Below are 22,251 nucleotides of genomic sequence, written 5' to 3'. Positions count from 1 at the left end.
TGCTTTAGAAATGGAAAAAAGTAATGCTTCAGAAATACTAACAATCTGTTTTTTACACAGCTGTTTCCTTAAACACTTACATCTCTTCCTATTAGATCTTCCTTGTTTTCTACAATGCCCCATGGTGCAATTCCTACAGCACATATTCGTCCTCTGGATTTGGAAGAATGATCTTTCAAGGCATCTCCCACATGACGAATGACACCTATAGGTACAATTAATTTAATTCATTTGTGGCACTTTAGATTGATCACTTAACAACAGAATTTTCTTCTTGCCTCTCATGGACCTACTGCGTTGATTTCACTACTAAACTAGTACTGGAACTTTATAGTAGAACATGCAATGTAACCATGGTTTTATTTTGTAATTGTTGTGTGCAAGTCCCACTGTCTTCTCACATTATTGTCCTGAATTCACTGAAGTCTGAGCAAGACTTTCCCCATTACTAACTTGCCACAGTATCATCTGTACCCTTGTCCATCTCAATGTATGTTATTCATTGGACACAAACCATGACAGCAGGAAATACACTCTAAGTAATAAAAAAGATCTTGGTACAAAGAAAACACGCCAAAGCTAAAGCTTGGCAAATTTGGAGTAGGAAACAAGGATAACCACACACTAAAAGAAGTGTATTAGAACTAGAGGTAGATTCCTTGCTACTGAAACCAAGGCTGAAATTTGTTTTCAGGGGAAACACTGAGTAATCCAAATCAGTACTGACCCAGGAAAATCTTATGGTCTGGGTAGGAGATTAACATAAATGATTACAGTGCTTCCTTTTTGGTCTAGTGGGTAATGACTCATTCACGTAGACTTAAATCTTCTGCCTGTGGGAAAGATTAGTGAATGAACATCACTGAATTCTTAAGTAAACTAAAAGAGATGGCAATTGCTTACCTGTACTAACACCACCAGTGAAAATCCAAGCTCCTGTGGTCATGGCAGCCTTTATCAGACCTTTTCCAAACACTTGCTTTAATTTTGGTTGCATTTCAAAGTTCTGGAGGCCTCCATGGACAGAGATTAAGAGTTTGGGCAGTTCCAGTTGCCAGTCTTTCACCATGAGATGCAGCAGAGAATCTGGTTTAGTGTCATACGACACACGGATGTACTGCAAAGAGCAATGTGTAATGTTATCACTCAACCTGCCCTGTAAATTGTCTGAGCAAAGAATGGTTACTGTTTGCCTTTCATCCTGAAGAAAGAGTTTTACAATTTTCAATCAAAGAAACAAATCTAAGTTTGGATTTCTTCAAAAGAGAGGAAAAACAAATAGAATTTTTGCAGAAGTTTGAATTGCTATTACTTTTACTGCTAAGAAAGCTCAAGAGTCTGTTGAGCACCAGACGAAAAAATACCTTGGAGTACCCTATGCCCCTTACCATAGCCTTATTTGAATGTCCTCCTCCCTGGAATTCCAGGTTTCCATAGGCATCAGTTGGGTATGCTTGGGTGTGTTTATTGACAGACCATTTCTCTGGCTGAGCTTCCACTTGCTTTGTTTCTTCTTCATTTTTATTAGCTGTTATACTTGGAGGAGGTGGAATATGTTGGTTAATGAGCTGGCCACAGCAGCACCTGGAAGTTAAAATTTGAAGGGACTTTGATTACAGTATCTTCAAAATAATAGTAAGAAAACAATCAGAAATTAGATTTTCAACTGTCCAAGTCTTGCTGTACATTTATCACAGAAACACCTCTCACATACACATCTAGACCTGAATTAGCAGGCTTAGGTGTTTCTTAACATGCAAAGATAAAAAAGTTCATTTCATTTGTGATATGCACTGGAAAGCTACTCTAGGTAAAAGTCCAGGCAAGGAGGAAGAATGTAGAACAGGAGCACTGACTACCTGTTCCTTATTTAAGAGGTGACAGCTGCATATGACATCAACTGTTCTGTTATCCACACAAGCTGGACCACAAAATACAGCTAGCCCATGCAGTAATATTAATATTAATATTTATACTAAGAAATCAAATCCCTCCATCTGCTATTGTCATTGGTAATATCATACCAGCTGTGAAGGATGGCACCGCATTACTGCACCCTTGCTTTCAGAATTCAGTATTCATGGTTTGCAAAGGTAGGAGCTAACAACTCAAAGTCTCTTCTGCTCCCAGCCTTCTCATCTCTGTGTAACACGTCCCATGGCTCTGTGCAGACTGGAGTGCAAGCATGACTTGTGCTTTTGTTCCCCTGTCATCTCCCTTTAGGGGCAGTGACTAAACTGGGTTTCACACATCTAAACCCAAATCGAGTTTCTCTGGTATTACGCTTTTCTGTTGAAACAAACATTTCAAATGTTACCTGGTAGCGTCTTTGTTGTTGGGAATTACATAGATGCATTCTCTTTTAGAAAAGGTCTTCTCTATCCAAGCCTTCTGACCCTTAAAAGAGAGAATAGGAAAAAAAAAAAAAGAAATGTACTGATATATTTCTGTCTGGTGTGTGGCAGATACAGTAATATTCACATTCTATTTTCAGCTACTAAATGCATTACATCACTTTTAAACACCAGATATACCTACTCATGAAGTGATATGTATTTTCATGACTTTGATAAAATTCAAGCCTCAAAAGTGTGTAAAAGCCAATATGTAGAAAGATGACGGTCTTGAAGTTTCAAGCTCTACCAAAAAATGCACCTGCTCCTTCCTACTGCAGTAAACAGTAAATGGACTCAATGTAGTGCAGAAAATCAGCATAAATTGTGAAATAAAATGATAATAATATTTACTCCAAATAATGCTTTAATATCATTCTCTGTAGGCAGAAAGTGCTCCTCAGTAACTTCCCCTTCATAATTGACTATCTTCTCAAATAATTTTTTCCTACTGTAAATCAAGTTCCAGTCTTTCCTAAGGCATCTTACTCTGGACAAGACGTGTCTCAGAAGGAGCCGTTTTAGAATTGAAAGACCATGTGACAGTAAAAGCACAAACTCTTCAGGTGTCTGTGAAACACGAGGAAGGAAATGACCTTCAAATTGTGTTGGCCTGTCATACTGCTTGCCAACTAATTTTAAAAAGTGAATTCAAAGGAACCTTTTAATTTTAAAGAAACAAAAAATGTTTAAAAACACTCACAATTTGACGACACTGATACCTTTGCCTTGCTAATAGAAGTTGCCTCTTCTGAGTTTGAATTATGAAACTTATGAAATTATACAAGCGAATGTTGTACGTTTTGCTTTAGTTTCTGCTGCGGAAGTGAAATTAAATTTTTTTCAGACACAGAAGCTAGAAACTTTCAGGCACAGGAACTTTCAGGCTGACTTTTAAAAAAGGAAGAGGACTTTTCCTAGAGAAAGAACTAAAAACCATGCTGATTTTGACTTAAGAAAGCCAGCTGCAGATTCCTGTCAGCCTACCTGTCAGCAGCTTCGAGACCAGCCAAGCTCCCTGAGCGCTGTGCAGGCTGCAGTGTTGATGAACAGAGGGTTCATAGTTCATCTTTCTTTCTGCTGCAAGGCAAGAGCTGTCTCTGAAGCTCCTTTGTCTGTTGACTTATTACTTGCCATCTGGCTTCTTCATTTACTCCATTATGTCTAAAATTATAGGGGATTACTTGAAGTTCCCTCATTGCAAGTAAGTTGCAAGGAAGCTGCCAAACCAAGCTTTTACTTCATTAAAAAGGTCTCCATAATCACTCAGGTACACAAACATTCACATCTCTCAGGTGCCTCTGAGCCAGTTTGGGCAGTCAGTGGCCTGGGACTTCCTGCTCTCCACTCCCATATTGGTGATTTACCAAGGCAGAACCATCTTGTGTCATTTTAGGAGTTGTTTGGGACCTCACAGCACTACAGTGAGGAAGAGCTAACAATTCATAGACAAAACTGTAGCTTACAACTTTACTTGCTTTCTGAATGACAGGGTGTGTCTCAGGCATTTAGCATAAAAAGCTTGGTCATGTAGCAAAATAAAAAGGAAAAGAATATTAAATTTAATATTGAAAGGCTTTGAGACTTCATCAGCTTTTATGTCTTGACTCCACAGATTCCTTCTTCAAAGGAAACTAAAGAGCCTTTCTTCCAAAATTATTGAAAAGATTCTTTCTATGCACCTTCTGGCAAGGCTTTTAAAACACAACAAATTTTAGCAATAGTGTTATTTGAAGTGGAGCTTAGAAAATGCTTTTTTTCTATAACATCAGGGTCCAGTTACAGAAAAATCCAGAGAAAACACCCCTGACAGTGACATCCATGAGTCTCTGCGGTACGTGGAGATGGGTGATTAAATCAAAGAAATGCTGTTTACCTGCTCAGAATGAGATTTTGCTACTTCAGAGGTATTCAAGTAGTTCAGAATATTCAGAGATCCAAAATTAGTCCATTTGATCTGAATCACAGTACTTTTTCAAAATTAATCCAAAACCACACAAATGTACAAAATGTACAAATTCACTGCTGTTTAATAACTATGTCCAGTGTTGTTACTTCTCATATATACCATATTAGTTAATAAACTATAACATTATAAAATGAGCTTAACAGGAAGCTGTTACATAGCTTACATAATTTCTGTACTTCTGAAATTTTATATATTTAATTTTTAAATTAAATTGGTTTTATTGTTTTATATATTCTAATCACATTCACTTTCTCCCCCTGATTTAAATGTCCAGCTTCCATGCAGTCTCTGATAACTCCTTCACAAAAGCCCAAATCAATCCAACAGTGCAGGAAACTCTCTTTGAAATAAAAACCATCAACAGATGCTGCACACTTAACTGTTAACATAGAGAATACTAGAAAATGCAACCTAGAAATATCAAATCAGTTTGGATTGTTACACCATGCCAGTGAATACTGCTTTACCTTATTCCTTGCAGTTTACCAAAGCACATAGGTTTTTTTTTTGCTGTTTTGAGCATGTAAAAATAGTTAATTAACCACTGGATTAAGTCACACACTTAACATCTGTGTTTGGAAGGAAGCTTTTGCATATTGGTATCTAAAAGGAGCTCTACAAACAGCTGAACTCTCAGCTGTGCAGTTGCTCTTAAAACCCCTCTATTAGGAGGTCTATTATCTACTGCTACACTGGAAAAAGCCTTCAATACTCACCCCTAGAACCCCGTTAGGAATCACTTGCTGCAGGCACTACAGAGGGACAACACATTATGCTCTACTGGCTTATTTTTCTGTGTTAATGAGAGGAAGGCAAAAGCAGGCATTACAGACTGAGGAAATAAAAACCTCAGCACATTTGGTCAGCCTTTGAAGTTTCACTGCTTTTGTCTGTGTAATCTGCTTAACCAAAGCTTCATTATAATCCAGTGCAAATACTTGAGCAGAAACATTTACTGTCAGAAAATGGGCACTTTCTCCACTTACTTTGTACAGATTCTGTACATTTCTCTCTCTGGATTGAAAAGCTCTTGGTCTTTCAAGGAAAAATATAAGTACATACACTGTCTCTTGTGAGTTTGAAAACAAATAAGCACCTTTTAACAGTCTCGGAATGGATGAATTGTTAAAGGACTATTATAGATCAGCTACAGTTTTCAGACCAACAGCCTGTGGGGGTTTTCCATACACTTCTGAAGAAAACAAAAAAAACAACCAGATCCCAACTTGTAAACAGTAGTGAAGTTCAAACCTGCTTGTTATTGCAAATCTTGAATGTATTAATTAGAACCTAGTTTTGAAAAAAACATATTTCAGATGTTCAGTGTGTATTTGTTCTCCTTTACATAAGCTGGCAACAGGTCTTCTAAACTATGATAAAAACAAAAGCAAACCACTGCTAATTCTTGTACTTTAGACTAGAAACCAATATGTTGCTGAGAAACAGCATGAATCAGTAGTGGATTTATATTATTCCACTATAGGGTTTTACTATTTGTCTTTAGCATTGAAAAGGTATCCTCCTGCAGAAACGAAAGGAAATCAGTATAACTGGTTTGTAAATCACAGAGTAACAAAATCAAGACCCTAAACAACTAGTCACCTTGCTAATATAGGACCTAATAAACACAAGAACTAGCTCTACAAAGACCAGTTATCCTTTGACTACTGCAAATGAATGACACTATTTGCTGAGACAAAAGCAGGTCTATGGCTGCAGCAACTGAAGAGAATTTTCTCTCACTCCAACACATAGATAATTTCAGTTTTCTACTAAATCAACCTTAAATTTTATGCATTTCACTTCATCTATAACCAAGCATTCAATGAACAAATACTGTGCCTGAATTTCAGGCCGTACCAAAACAAACCTGCAGCCCTGTTTCACTGCAGCTTCATGCAAGAGCAACAGGTGGGCTATGGACCAATAAATATGTCCTTGGTGAATCTCCAAGGTGGGAATCCAGACAGGAGAAGAAAGCCACTGGAAATGTCATGATAAAAACCCTTACACAACACTGTGTCACCAGAAGCTGTGAATTTCAGTAAAGATACACCCCTGTAGGATGGCACAGTATTTAGTGATTGTGATGAATGAAATGACCAGCAAAGGAAGTGAAAGAATCTGGGGAGTGAAAGGGGGGCAGGGATGAGAGTCAGTTCTGTCACTGGAGCACATCCAAAACCCACACTTAAGCAGATCTAAAAGCAGGAGTGAGCTCTCTGAACTCCAATGACCCCCAGAGTGCTGCTCCTTGGAACAGGGACTTGTGTCCTTGCTTGATGGCTTGACTCGCTTGTCTTGGGGACCGGACGGGACAAAGCTTTGGTCTCAGCCTGTAGCTGCAGAGCATTCACTGTCACACAGCTCGCAGGCACCTGGGGCCCCAGGAAGGGGCACGTAGTCCACAGCTGCTGCACTCCAGAGATGCTTTGCCTGGACCAGGCACAGCTGGTCAGTAGGCAAGCAGGCATGTGAACAGCAGGGCTTGGTGCACGATGCAGCAACGGGGACTGCACACAGCAGACAGTGCCTGGTGCACAAATGGACTGAGGGAGGAGGCAGGGAACTAAACAAATGCATGTCATGAATAATACAGGGTTTGACTGAGCTGCTCAGGCTAAATCAAGCACAGAATAATACAAAAATGGATCCGGCTGGGCAGCAGAGCTTACATCTGTGGACTAATACAAACTACTTTGACCAACATCTTGTTAAAATGTGGACTGATTGTTGTAATTTTTTGAAACATTCATCTGTAGCCCAGTTAACACCATCTGACTAACTTTTCAGGTAGTTCTGCTATGGCTTGCAGTATGCTGCAGAAAAGGTGGCATTACCAGGGAAATCAAATCTCAACCTAATTATAAAATTAGAATGCTCTGCAGAATTAAACTGGGATATTTATGCTAGATTTGAGCACAGGAGTAGGAGTGCAAGAAAGAAGTAATCTGAATGTGAAATTATATTTATATCAAGAGCATGTGCACTCTTTCTTAAAAGGAAGTAGATACAAACAATACACAGTTGGGAGAAAAAAGAAATCATTATATTAGCAGAATCTCTGTTACCTGGAACTTAAATCCTGGCATGAGAACAACTTCTATTTTGCACTGCCTTCAAATGCAACATCCCAACTACACTATCCATCATTCTTCACTTTGAAGGAACAGTTTTTCTAGGTGCCCAACTAATTAATCTTTCAGGTGATTAGTTCTACTTAGAAATTACTTTCCTCCTAATAACAGGGTCTTGCTTGGAGAAAAGTCCTCCAAACCAATTCTCCAGTCATTTGCAAACTGGTAAGATTTTACTGAAAAGTTCTTCATTGCTAAATATGTACAAGGCAAGAACTACCATGCCCTATTTGATACTATCTGCCCTATTAATGCCATTTTAAATTTGTGTTATGTCACGAAGAAGTCAGAGCCATGAACAATGTCCCCAACTACAGAACACAGCAACAGCCTATAAATCACTAAATTTCCAAAACTCTCATTAGCATGAGTTCTATCAAAAACCTATTTGTAGAAAGAAGAATAGCTTTAGTAAGTATCAGAATATGAAGTACCAAACAACACCCAATAGAAAGAAGAACTCTTATATTTTTCGCCAATAAGGAGAGCATCAAGAAGGGATTTGGAACAGTTTTAAGATTCTTTAAAATAAAATCCTATTTGCTCAAGACAATTCTTATTCTTAGTGATAGAGTTCTATCAAATCTTATATATGATGTAGAGACAGCCCATTGTATTTTTCGTATTGTTCAATTTGAACCCACGCTCTTGCAGCAATTTTGTCAGGGAACCACTTCTGTCATAGAGACACCAGGCAGGATGGCAGCATCTGTAAGCAAGGCAAGCAATGTTGTTATTTCAAATTGAGGCCAGAAGAGCCTCCTGCTGCTGGTATGCAAACCAGAAAATGGTGCTACACTGCACGGAGAGCTGTAAGGAGCTTTCACGGCTTCATTATGCTCTGTGTTCCTGGAGAGGCATGGGAAACATCTGCTGAAACAAGAAAATTATTCCATTTTGTCTCCATGTTCATTAACTGAGGGACACAGTTTGAAAAGCATGCAAATAAGAAGTAACAAGCTCTTTTTTCAGAGCTAAGATGATTCTGCTGCATCTCTGAGAGATACACAGCACTTCCCCAGAGGTTTTGCAATGTGAAAAACAGCTACAGCCTCAATACCACAGCTCACTGGCTTACTCTGAAATGGTGGAGATGCTCAGTTCCAGCATAAAGTCCATGGAGGCACAGGAGCAAAGTGTGTTGGATGAGCTCCTACAGAGAGGCAGGCACAGCTGCCAGGGCACAGCCCAGCACTAATGTAACTATACAGCTAATAAAACTATAATAAAGCAACTTAAAGAACCATTTGGAGTGTACTGCAGCACAGACTGGCTCAGTGCATGCCTGGGGAAACATACCTTGTGTAGTTTTGCAATATGGAATTTTTCTGTGTGGAATACAGAAAATTCACTGACAACCTTGCATACCTCATCTACCACATTCTAAGGAAGCAAAAGGCATTCCTGCAACAGTTTGTCCTTTCCCTTACTGCACCAAATTTCAGGGGAGACATGCTAATAATAATTTTAATTTCCATCTGTTACTTATTTTGGTTCTGTTAATACCTTGCCAAATCCTCCTCTTGCCTTTAGCCCTTCTGTTTGGATGCTTGGGAGATGGGGAACACAAACACCAACCTGTACTGAGCCTTTGCACTTCTCCCCAAAGAACCTTCAGCCTGTAGACACGCCATAGGCCAGTTTTACACATAAAGCAAGACATTGAGATGGGAAGGGGTGAGCACCTTTACCTATGTATAGTGGAGTCCATTCTCAAGAGGTCTGATACAGCAGAATGGATGAGCAGGGAGAGACAGTGAGTGGACTCTAACATTGTATTAGCCAAAGTAGCCTGGTAATTACTAGCTTCTACTGTAATATAATTTTATTGATAATTCTTATTTAAAGATTTAAGATGACCCTTGTATCTAGTTCTGACAAGGATCAGGAATGTTTTTTGTACTATAACTAATACTTGTCTTGACAAATGTAAAGACTCTGCTAGATAATGGTTTTAAAGGAAGTCGTGGTGCTTCCAGATTATTTGCATGTGGGCTATTTCTCTCAAATTATTCTAAACTATGAGCCTTTAGTACAGGTCATTCTAACCTAAAATATAAAACTGCTTTTATAATGAAACACCCTCAGCAGCAAACCTTCCTTTGTGCAATTCATCAACACTTATGAAAACATGATCAAAATGACAAAGTACTTCTCTCAATAGAAAACGAAACCTGTAAATAGTTCTCACTAAAGCTACCCACATACTTAATTCTCCTGGTTGTTTGTGGTTTAGAAAATTGTGTCAATAGATGTTAATCATGCCTGCAGAAAAGACTAGCCCACACTTACACGCAGATGCAAAATAACATTGATTTGGACTAGAATATTCCCTCCACCAGAGAGATCTGGGTCATTCAAGTCCACATTATTAAGAATAATGACTATTAGAGTAGAAATAATCTAAAATGTGCTTGCTGTTTGGAAAGGGGGCTAAAAGTTTAAGCACTTCTTTGATGTACAAGATTACAAGCTCCTAGTTCAGAGAGAGCTATACAGCTTCTGACAAGTCAGCCTGTCATGCTGATTTTTAATACATGACATAATAGTATAGTTTGAGACCTTTTTCTTCTGAAATAGGGCAAACCACAAATGCAGAACATCGGAAGGAAATGACTACATGTTGTATGGAATATTACTCATCTATGAAAGTTTGTTCTAAATGCACAGTTCTAATTAGTACTACTTGAAGTGCAAAGCACACTAAACAGCTGGTCTTGAAGAATTCATTACACTGAAATTTTCAAAATGCCAGTACTTAAGGTATACCAAGATGCACATTAATAAAACACACTTTAAAAGTGCTGCGAAATAACATTACTATATTCACAATGTAAAGAATACATGCATATCTCAGAAGTCTCTAAATTCTGGAGATGTTGAATAAATGCACATTTTGAGAAAAGATACTATAAACATTTAGTTCTCCTGTGTACTGTAGGTATGCACCCTTTTTGCAAATATGTACGTAATATACCAGTTAGTCAATCTGTCTCTGAAGAAATTAAAATTAGTTTGCAGCACAGAGTTTTCCTGACAGCAAGATTCTTCATGTAGAATTCTGTTAAAAACTTTGAGCTGTTGAAAATTTGTGGCTTTTTGCGGTAATTTCACACTCAGTAGAGCAATTCTTTTCTGGACATTAGCTAAGACCTAACACTTTGCATAGATTATGCCACAATCAGATGCATTTTATTCCCTGCTGCTTTCTGTAATTTCCAAAAAAGAATTTCCAGCTATTTAAACTCTTGGGCTGCAGAGTTTGGACAAAATTATTTTTCACAATCTTTCAGAAATCCTTAAAAAAAGCATTGGAATTCAAGGTTTAAATTATTTCCTGCAGACTCTAAATACTTAAGTTTGAAATACCGCATTATGTACACCAGACAGTTGGCAACATCCATTGGGAACTTCCAGAAAACTTAAGAGTATTTCAGGGCTGAAATAATTACAAAGGGTCAAGGCAATGGGAGGTTGCAGAGCTTAAAGATAAAACAGTTTTCAAAAAATTTGGTCATTCTTTTCAGTCCTTATGTATCCAAAACCCATGAAGAAGTGAGTGAAGACAATTAACAGGTGCCATAGAACAAAAAACCAGTATGGCTAGTGATGTTCCTGGACTTTTTTACCACAGTGTGCAGCACACTGTTCCTTCTCTTTAAAATGCTGGCCACAGCCTAGCCATGATTTGAATTAAAGTGATAGTGGGGGAAAAACTATAATAAAAGTTTCCATTTTCTGTATTTAATCCGTTATTGAAAATGGAAAAGAAAACTTTTAAATCCGGCATTAGAGATAAGGAGACTGGAACAAACCAGAAACTGTTTCCATGGCTGTTTCTGGCTCGGTAGGTGCCTGCTCAGGGCCCCAGTGAGAGCACAGGAAAGGGCAGGAAGGACACAGCAGTGGATGGGAACTTCTCTGGAGCTGTGATTCAAAGAGCTGGGTGTTTGTTAAACATCTTTCACTGGGGTGGGGAAACCCACCATAAAGCAGACTTTTCCCATTCTAAGACTTCTATGATACCTGACCTACCATCAACCTTTGACAAACTCTCCTGGAAACAAAATACACACAGAAAGAAGCTCGCTTATCAGAAAGTGTACTGCCACAAGAGAGCTCCAGAAAGCAGTATTACTGACTAATTTTGAAAACTCAAAACAGCCTCCCAAAAAAAGAAAAATCACAACCTACAAAACAAAGAAAATCCCAGAAGTCCATGGCCATTTTCTGCAGAGGTAGCTCGAAATTAGCATTGAAAATATTGAAATATGTAAGGTACATCATCTTTCTTTGCCAGCATTTCTATATTGCATTACAGTGGCACCCAAGCAATTTTTTACTTTTAAAGTGTTGAGATACCATTTTGGGACGCGAAAACTCATTTTGTCTTCTTGCAGTTAGTACTTCATGTTTTGCACCCTTCAAAAGGAGAAATCTAAGAAGTCTAATCAGAACAATGTCATTTCAACAGAATTATCTTTCTCCCATCAACTTCAGGTCACTATGCAGCTCTTCAGCGCACATTTCAGTTGTGCATATCGCTGTTACAAAAGGTAGAAGACTATCAGGAATGAAATGTAAAATGATTTAAAATCATGTCCTACCTGCTTGTCCCTGGAAGTATTTCAGAGTTTGGAAAGATGAATTACAACTAGAAAAAAATGAAGTGCATTTAACTCTGCGCTTCTGTCCAATCTTTCTGTTTATTGTTCAGACTTTTCATTCATCTTACTGTTAGGACTTCCAGTCTTTCTGAAGTTCATGAGAATTCCCAAGGACATGGGTTTCCACCACTTTAAGAAGAGAATCTCATATGATAAGCATGTGAGCAGCTTCTTTGTTCAAACCAATCTCATGACTCCCTTTGAAGGTAATCCTTTAGAAGTCTCATGACCCATTCTCTCTGCCCAGAGGGTATTTTCATCTCATAGTGGAACAAGGCACAACAAATCTACTTTGATAGTGCCCAAATCTCCAATTTGTTAAACCTCCTTTCCTCTCTTCAAACAGTGGATGTACTTGCTGTAAAAATGCCGGCACTGCAGAAAGGCTAAAGCAGGAGCTGAAACTTTTAATTTGAAGTATCCCCCCCCTTCTGCTAAAATATCAACGCTATTTGCATAATTGAGACAATTGGACATAATAGTCCTTTCAGGAGTCCTCATTAGATGTACAGCTCTACATTCTTTGAAAAGAAGGAAAAAAGGAGGTCATACAGCATTAATTCTATCTAATCCTTTTTAGAACAATTTGAAGTTGGGCAAAAAGCTGTACTAAAACAGCTGAAGTTGTAAATAAGCCATTAATTTTGTAACTTTACATATGACATGTGTTTTCATACCCTGTTGCCTTTGTCAATATAATGAATTCCTTTGCTGAAAAGGGCTTTTTTGCATCTTCCAATACTTTAAAGCCACCAGTAGCACAGGACACTTTGTGTTGCAGGTAGCTCTTTGCTCCAACTTTCAACATTTGCCTTGCTGAGCCAGGAGCCAAAATAATTGCCTTAACACAACAGATAAGGGTGAGATCTGAAATCACATCTAAAGTTCCTGCAGTCTGGAGCTAAAGGCTGCCTACCTGCTCCTGCTGCACTGCACTCTTAGACTCTAAACTTACTTCCCTGTTCCTCTATCTTATCTCCGATGTACTGAACACATACCCTGTGGCTGGCAACAAAATATTTTACAGATATAATTTCAACTACTGTCTGCCCTAAATGGCAAAGTGTGCAGCTGAAACAGCTTTGGTTTAGAACCAGACCCTGGGCTTCCTAGTGAGACAAAGTTCCTGCTGGCTTCATGAGAAAAAAAAAGGGTGGAGTATGGAACATTCTTGAAAGGTCAGCACAGAAAGGGAGGGAGGACACAGAATGAAGTCCACAGATGTTTCTTTTACCAGTGGAAATCAAATCTGAGAGGCCTTTATGGATGCCTCTGTTATCTAGAATGTGGGGTTCTCTGTGAGCTAGAAAAAAATGGCCTACTGGACAAGAAATAATATCAAAGATATAAGCCAAAAACTTAATACAGAAAGGTGATTTGGGCACTTAACTCCCTTCTGAAAATGGAATGTGGACATGGAATGTGGCATGTTTCTTTGTCTAGGTACTCTATAGCAATGGAAGTTAAAAAGGAATTAATTCCTCTCTGCTCTTGAACAGGTTCTCCTTGGCCAGCCATTATGTAAGAATGGGAGCTGTACCTACAGCACCTGCATTTGGAAGACACGACACACTTTAAGAACAAATATTGGAAACATCAGCCCTGTGTGCTTTGTTCTTCCATTTGTTAGCCTAAACTGCAATGACAGAAATGCACACCTGAGAAAGCACAGCATTCATAAAAATCAAACACAAGTTTTGCAGACTCTTTCCTTATCAGAAATTTGATGGACATGCAGTCTGCCAGCATTTCCCTTTGGCAACACCATAACTGCTCTGGCACCTCAGTTTAAGTATAAGACTCAAGAAAGACAATAAAGACATGCATCTACCCAAAATGAACAAAACTGTCACTATTAAAGACTTCAGTTTAAGGGGACTGAGATCATAGCCCCTCTACAGGCAATAGGAACATTTTCCTCACTTGTTATTGCAAATAAAGAACTAATTTTGATAATGCTGAAAATGACACTTTTCAAACTTAGCATTTGAAGTAACGCCACAGTTTGTCAGAATGTCTACATTGAATGCTCTGAACAGGACTTCAGATAACACATAATTCTCTCTAAAAATATAATGATAACAACACAATAGTTATAGAATACAATAGGAAATAGCCAGTATGTTCCAGGGGTGGGTTGGGGAACAGCCCTGTAAAAGCAAAAGGGCCTTATACACAATGCGTGTAAAATAAACTGCAACCAAATTGGCTAAAAATCTAATAAACGTGCACTTCTGTTGTAAAGGGCAAACAGCCCACTGTCTGCTGTGCTTACTGTCTGAAAAGCCTATGACAAAATTCTGCATGCTAAGAGGAAGAAACTGCTGGCATTTAATTCCAAATGTAAAATTCTGCCAAGTTCAGCCAAAGTGCTCATCCAGAGTTCAAAGGAATAACTAACACACATGAGTGAAAAAAATTACATTCTCAGAGAAAAGGCCACTAGACAAAGGATAGTTTTCATGGATGCCTGCACTCATACTATGGGAAGGCTCACAGCACTTGGAGTTTGTTTAGTGACATGGCTTGATAGAAATGCACTGTGAAGGAAAGGGATAAAGATATGCATCTCTGCTGCCCTCACTGTGACTGTCTCAGAAAAAAATTTCCTTGGTTTCTAACAGTACCCATATGCTTAGAGGGAGTAAGCAGCAAGGAAGAACCCATTAATTTGGTTTTATTGATTTAAACAGTATTCTCACATAATAAAGATTCCACACCAAAAAAAGCTTTAATTACATCCTTCACTGTCAAACCACACCCTTACTACTCCCACCACCAAAATAAAAATATTCTTGCTTCACTAATAGCAAACAACTTAGTTATTTTCAAAAAGTAACAGGTTTTACTACAAGTGCTACAAATTCAATACCTGGGTAAGCAGTTATATTTATGTAGAAATAATGGACAGCTCGCATAACTTTTCCCAAGTGGTAAGTTTTGTTTGGCATGTTTGATAGCTCACTCACTGAATACAGCTAATGTTAGCCTTTCTAACAAAAAGATAAAACACATGACACTTCTCTGATATGATGCATTTGCTGGTCTCTCCTAAATGTGTGTCTATCAATGAAATCAACACAATGTATCATTTTTTATCAGATACTTATTGAAACTACTTGAAACTACTCCCCTAATAAGAGCAAATTAATTCAAATAGCATGAAGGGAATTCTTCCCCCCTGAATTTCTTCTACAGCAGTGTTTATGTAGCATTCTCTGAGAGCTTTCAAGCCATATCATACAGACACTCATGCATACACAGATCAAAAGTAAAATTTATGGACAGCAAATGTGGGAGCTGAACTTTGAAACACCAAAATGCACTGTAAGATGCAATGTGGTTTTTGGGTTTTTTTGGTGGTTATTTTTGTTGTTGGTTTTTTTTTTTTTTTTTGTAAAACTATACACAGTTGTTTTTGTTTTTTTATTTTTAACAAAGAGCAGGAACTAAGACTACATGAAAAACACCCAAGGTATATATTGTAATCTTCCATTCCACAGTCATTATCAGAGCAAATCCGAACTTGAAATGCCCCAATAAACTACAAATGCAAAAGGCACAAAGAAGTGAGCAGAAATTACAATGGGACATAATTAAGAAAATGTTGAAGAAGGGGAGAGGGTGGTAAATCCACAAAACCCACCATCAAAATCCCCTTGGATGCAAGTTTCATCATTTGAGAGGAACCAAATGCTACTTACAATCCAAACCTCTTTTTATAACAGAGAAAAACTGCAGCTCAAGGAAGTCTCTATTTCTTTTATAGCTGAATTAAAGCTTGAACCAATGACCAGGATTTCACAGAATAAAACACTACTAACTAGTGAGAATTGTGATGAGGATTAATACAAGTGTCCCAGTTATAGATGCCAGAACAGACGAGAAACCATGAGATAATCATGTCACTGCAACTGTTGGTGAGGTGGCTGTGGTACAGACAAGACAGGGCTGGCACCTCCCTTACTGCACTGTGGGCTTAAGCACAGCACTGTCTGTAGCTTCTAGAACTCCAATAAAACCTGAATTAATTCATAAGTCAAAATGTAACCCCAAAGAAGAAACAGTTTGATAGCAAAATGATCATAAACCCTCTTCCTACCAGCAGGCATTCTGAGTAGAATGAGCAGAAGAGCTGATACAAACAACCCAATAGCCTTGAAGTGTAATCAATTAACAGTATAATCCATGAACAGAAATGGTGAGAAATGGCTGAATTACCAATCTGATTCCTATGACCCAACAATCTCGGCACAAAATGGGTTTGGATGGAATGGAATTACCTGTCTAGTTTGAAGTACAGGCTATCATCCCCAGAAAATGTATTATGACCTTAAGTAGGATCTGATGAAACCACACAGTGCAGCAGCAATAAAAAATGCGTTCCCCTTATTCTCTCCTTTATACAATCCACTCCCTCCCTCCCAATCTACAATCCATTGAAAACACCTAGTTCCTGGAAAATATATACTGCTTACTTATGTAGGGAATAAGTGCTTTTAGGTGGACAGGACTATAAAAAGGACTGCTCCTTTCAGCTTTGTGATACAATCCCTGTAATTCTTCTCAGGATGATAGAGATGTATAATTAAGTTAAATAATTGCCTTCTTTACTTCCCAGGTTCAACTCTGAATTCATCTACAGCACTCCTGTTATGTCAAGTGATTGGAACTGGAAAGAGTATTTGTAAAGCAGAACCGACAAGAATTGACACAGCTTTTTTTATCTGGTGCTAACAGAAGAAATGCTGTTCAATCCTGTGAGAAGTGTGAGGGAAATTAGTTATTTTTGGCAAGATTTCACCCACTGATATGTGTTTCTATAATACAATCAAGTGCCATAAACACTATTCCTCCCTAAAGGAAAGCTTTTAAACTTCACATAGCAACAGTGGCAATTGCATGCTTTCACAATTCTCCTTCCCCCATCCCCTTTTTTTGGTGTTTGAAGAGGTTTTGTACAGAAAAAACAGTAACGAACTGTGTGTTCTTCTTAAGCAGAACTGACATCAAAGATGAGCTGTGACAAAGAAGAAAAAAGTGCTGATCACTCAGGGCAGCAACACACCAGTGCCATCCATGCCAGCAGCTCCATGGGAGACTGAGCACTTGGGTTCCTCTCCTACCTGGACTGTTTACATCCAGCTTTTAACACAAAGGCGTTTGCTTAACTCTTGATTCTGTAAATGCTTACACACATGCTTAATTTACAGCTATGATGAACCACAGATTGCCACAAAATTATGCCATACCCAGAAAGCTGTTCACAGTCAGATATGTCTACATATGCACAAACCAGTGTCTTTACAATAAGAGAACACTTGTGTTTCACCAGCTGTGTTCATCTGAAGAGTTTAATGTACAAACTCCCACTTAGCCTTACACAGTAGGCAGCTATTTATCTGCTGATCAAAGTTTGTGAAGTTAGTGTTAGTCCCATGCCAAACAGCTTGGAGGCATTCTGGAATCATGGGGCATTTGACTGGAAATCTGCTGTCATAAATTCAGGTCCCACTGATCAATATGGGTTAAGATAAATTAAAACCACAGTATGCTGCTGAAACAGTATGAGGCATTGCAGCTTTCGGCTTTGTCAAACACATTATGTTCCCCCCAGTAATTAAAACTGAAATACCAGCAAGCAGCAAATGCTCTTGTTAGAGAGATTCTGAAGTCAATAATTATTCTAAGAATTACTGGGAAGGAGAGGAAATCTCTAAATCTTATTTAGTTTCAGTAATCTTCAGCTGTATAACTGCTAGAAAAGAATTTAGGAATTTTCTCCCTTGTGTATTTAGTTTCACATTTTTAAGAAAGTATTTTCTTTGCTACCAAACGTAGTAGAGGCTGAAAAAATTGAAGTTTTTCTGAGTAAATGCTCAATTTCAATAGATGCCATGAGACATGCATAATTTACCCTTTAAACTTGCATTTCCAATTTTCTCCTCAGAGCTAGCACTTAGAGAAAAGAAACACATGAGTTACAACACCATCATTTCACCTTGAAATGCCATAGTGTGTGCCAGTCAGCAGGTAAATTGATATAGACAATCGTCTATCTTTCTATTAAAAATAATCTTCAAGTTCTTTCTGATTAAGGATAGCATGTTCAAATATGGCAGCTCCAAGATTTATTATATCCCTCTATAAAGACTGTGGTAATTTAAATGACTTGGTGATTCTGTACAGCAGCATCAGGCACAAAAGCAGAGTGGACAGCACACGTAAGCTTAACACTAAATGTCATTCTACAGATGCATTAATTTGCTGAGTTTAAGATTTATTACCAGTCCACCTGAGAGCTGTGCAGGACACACATCCAGCCCCTTGCACCATCACAGAAACAGCTGGAGAGGAACTGTCACCGGTGGCCAACAGAGCAGCATAAAGCACAAGTTGTTTCAGCATAGAAGTTTAATAGCAAAATATTTATAGAAGTTAGAGTCCAACAGTTGATGTTTGTTGGAACAATAACCGAGAGTGATACTTGATACTGAACAAATGTACACTTTGCAATAAATTAATTTATTTTCAATGGAAGGCTGTCAAATTAATTGTTAGATATGTTTCTCATAAAAAAAGAAAAAAAAAGTGAGTTCAAAGACAAGATGTTGCTGTTCATTCGCCTACCCTGTGCTACTGCTGTACTTATCACAAGACTGCTTTACTGACTTGTCAGTGGGAGGAAAGTTCATCAAACATAGAACACAGTTTTAGAGCAAAGCAGAAATCTTGAAATTTGAAATAAACTTATAACAAGTAAACAGAGTTTCTAATGAAACTCAGTAACAGGCTTTATATGGAAAGACTTGACCATGTCTCTATGCCTTTTTCCATGCTGACTCATCTGAACAGATTATAAGGAATACAAACTCACTACAAAAGGTCTGGTACCCTCCTGGATGCAATGTGAGATGTGAATACTGGAGATGTGGAAATACAGAATACATGATCAAAAACATCTAAGCTTCCAATCATGCCCTGCTAGTGAGACAGAGAGCTTGCTAAGTCTGACAGAGATTTTTTTTGTTTGCAAAGTGCAAAACATAAATACAAACCTCATATATATGGATTAAAGTATACGTGCAATATATTATTATACACACCTTTGAAAACATGTAGCAATCCTCTGATAATCTAGCTGTAGCAATCACATCTATGCTGCTTTCATGTGGCAGACTGAAATCTGGGGCATTATCTCCTTTCCAAGACCTGTTCTGTAATAATCCTGCTGGAATGCACAATGTGTATCAACCTCCTTAACCTGCCCTTTGAGAGTGAATTTCTCTTGTATTTCATCAAAGCTATACCATAACAAGTTACACTTGCTGTGTATATGTGCAGTGCTCTGGTTAATCAAGATATTTGCAGTACTTTTCTTTCAGATATTCTTTGGCTGGAAGCCATGAAAATTTTTCTTAGATGGTTTTCCTGCTTGCCTTTCCATTCATTTCGGAAGGGGACCATAACTAATATTGTGGGTGCACTCTGTCTGGACCATACACTTACCAGTTAATATAGTTATGTTTACTCTCATGGTATTTACTCATTCAGCAAAATGGTAGCATTCAGGGAGGGTGACAGGGAATAAAAAAGGAGAGAGGGAAGGAGGGGAGAGGGGGAGAAACACCTATTTCTGGTCTAAACTTCTTGCGACCTGGGCCTACTTAGGACCTTCTTCTCTATTATGACACTGTGTCTCTTTAACTGAAAGTCATACAAAGTTTTGCATATTGGCTTCTTGATAAATTCCACTAGGCCTGAACAGAGTTCTCTTATCCTACAGCTCTAAAAGCCCAGATTTAAAAGAGTACTTCCACAGATGCCACTGCATTTATCTCAAGGTCCTTGGGAGTGCCTGCCAATCTCTTACTAGCTAAGTTGGTAGTAAGGCTGTGGTTTGACAGATAAAGCTCAAGGCTTCTCTTGTCTTGAATCCTCTTCTGTCCCCAAACTATCACATTTCTGAAAAATCCTGTAATGATGTACTCCCTTTCTTCTTGAATGGCTTCCTGAACAAGTCCAAGAGAGTACTACATCCTTGTCAAGGGGCATTCAGCCTCACTGAAGGGCTTAAGAAAAGTCACTATAAAAGTACTGACCATGTACTATTCACTACGCAGATTAATTTGGATTCTTCCTCTGTGTATATAACTCTCTTTACTACGTTCATTATTGTTCACACTTCTGATAGAGCCATCTATCCAAATTATATAGGTATACTTCAATTATGCCTGAAGCCAAAAGAAAGCCTTTTCAGGGAATGACAGAAAGCATCAGTGTGCTTATTTTATTGGCTTTGCAGGCTGGAAGTTCCCATGAAAGATTAGGTAAGATGATTTGTGCTTTTCAGTTGCAAAGCTCAGGATAAGCTGGATGTTCTCAGGACATGTTCTCAGCACTGTTCAACTTTGCTGAATGTGCAGTTCCATTCAACTCTGATTACTACAGAGTTACAGCTCACTGGCATAAAGCACTAGCATGATATTTTACTTTTTCCCCATTAGCCATTCAACACTGGTACAGGGGAAAGAAAACAGCATTCTGAAACAAGTATCACAGAGGAAATAGGCACCTTATTTAAAGTACTGCCAACAATCTTAAATTTATCAAAATGCTATTTCAAGACTATCAGTGAGCAAATCTGTGCACAACAGTATGGATTTGTTTTGTCTGGGAAAAGACCCATGAAACAGACAGTACTTGGCATTTTTTATGAACAAGAAAGCAATAACCTTGATTTACAGTTACAGGCTGCAGGTTAAAGCAGTACTTCCAAAGGCAAAGGCGTATGGTCAATGCTTTCAAGCACTGAAACGCACAACTGAATTAAACAGATGCAGAACCCAAAGCTACAAGCAGGAGTTTACGAAAGCACATTGTAATTCCACATGCTCTGCTGCACAGCCAAATTACACAGACCAAACACCTCCCCACTTTTCCAGCTTCCAGAAAGGTAGGATTTGGAACATGGCTTTTCAGACTGGTCTAATGAAGAACTTGAAATGTTATTGTGTGCTTCTCCAAGAAGGAATTGTTTTGTATGAGAAAGTGAATAGTGTGAAAATGTCACCTGAGAACTTCTTGAGTAAATGCATCTTTTTATCGCTGTAAATGAATCTGAGCAGGAGCCAAGAGTCAAGCAACTCAACCATCAAACAGATTTACATTGAGCAGACACATCCACACACAGAATAAGGTTTAGAGTACCTTGTAATACACTTACTGGACATGTTAGAAGTCATTAGCATTCTTCATAATTCATCCCATCTATTTATTACTTTTAAGTGTAAAAATGGTAATTCTTACAAATACTCATGTTAGTCCTTCAGAGAACAGAGGCTGCTGATGACAACTACTGCAGAAATGGCTGATGTGCTGCTTTTACCTTCACGGAGCAATCATCACCCCTATTTAAAAAGGCATTAGGTTTCCTTTAATGTCTCTAACAGACTACTGCTGGTGAAGGGACATAGTCCCAGAGCCAGGATTCTGCCAGCACCAGCACTCACTGAACAGAATGAAGCTATGGACAGAGAACTCTAAAATGGATCTGCCCACCTCAACCATTTCCATAGCTGTCTACAATTACCTGTAACAACAGTACCATGACTGAAAAATCTCCAAATAAAAATGGTGCATTTACATGTTCTGATGGCTGAGGTGCAATTACTTGCTAAGTTGGGGTTGCTTTCATTCTTCAGTCATGTTTTTTACATGGGGAGCAAAATAACATTTGATTCATTAAACACTGACCAGTGCTGTGCCAAATCTGTACAAAACCATCAGACATGGAGGGCTGAAGCAGTTACAGTATTTTAAAATGTGATATGAAATCAAATCCTTCCCTAAATTCATTATTACAAATTTCTTATTCAGACAAAAATGAACCTTGAAATGACAAAAAATCAAACAAATTCTACGATGCTGGGCATGCTTTTTGATAGAAGAAAGTCATAAGCATCTGAATAAACATGCCTTAGTCTTGAGATCCTTCCAAAGCTTTTAAAAATACTACTCACTCCCTCCCACACAGTGGGAGATATGAAGAATTCATAGATTCACAAACCAAGGTTAATTTTAAC

General features: G+C 38.3%; 1 protein-coding gene across 1 annotated transcript in view; it reads right to left on the bottom strand.

The window, feature by feature from the left end:
- Positions 1 to 22,251, bottom strand: part of TRPM1 (transient receptor potential cation channel subfamily M member 1) — a 71,056-nt gene that overhangs the window by 34,191 nt on the left and 14,614 nt on the right. The window contains exons 2-5 of the mRNA XM_062501750.1: positions 2,318 to 2,397; positions 1,389 to 1,584; positions 904 to 1,117; positions 81 to 205 (exon numbers count right to left, since the gene is read on the bottom strand). Of these exons, the coding sequence (XP_062357734.1) occupies positions 81 to 205; positions 904 to 1,117; positions 1,389 to 1,584; positions 2,318 to 2,397 (615 nt within the window). The remainder of the gene's footprint in view (positions 1 to 80; positions 206 to 903; positions 1,118 to 1,388; positions 1,585 to 2,317; positions 2,398 to 22,251) is intronic.

This window comes from Cinclus cinclus, chromosome 13 (assembly GCF_963662255.1).
Source record: "Cinclus cinclus chromosome 13, bCinCin1.1, whole genome shotgun sequence".
Taxonomy (NCBI): Eukaryota; Metazoa; Chordata; class Aves; order Passeriformes; family Cinclidae; genus Cinclus; species Cinclus cinclus.
This window is presented reverse-complemented; position numbering and strand designations above follow the sequence as displayed.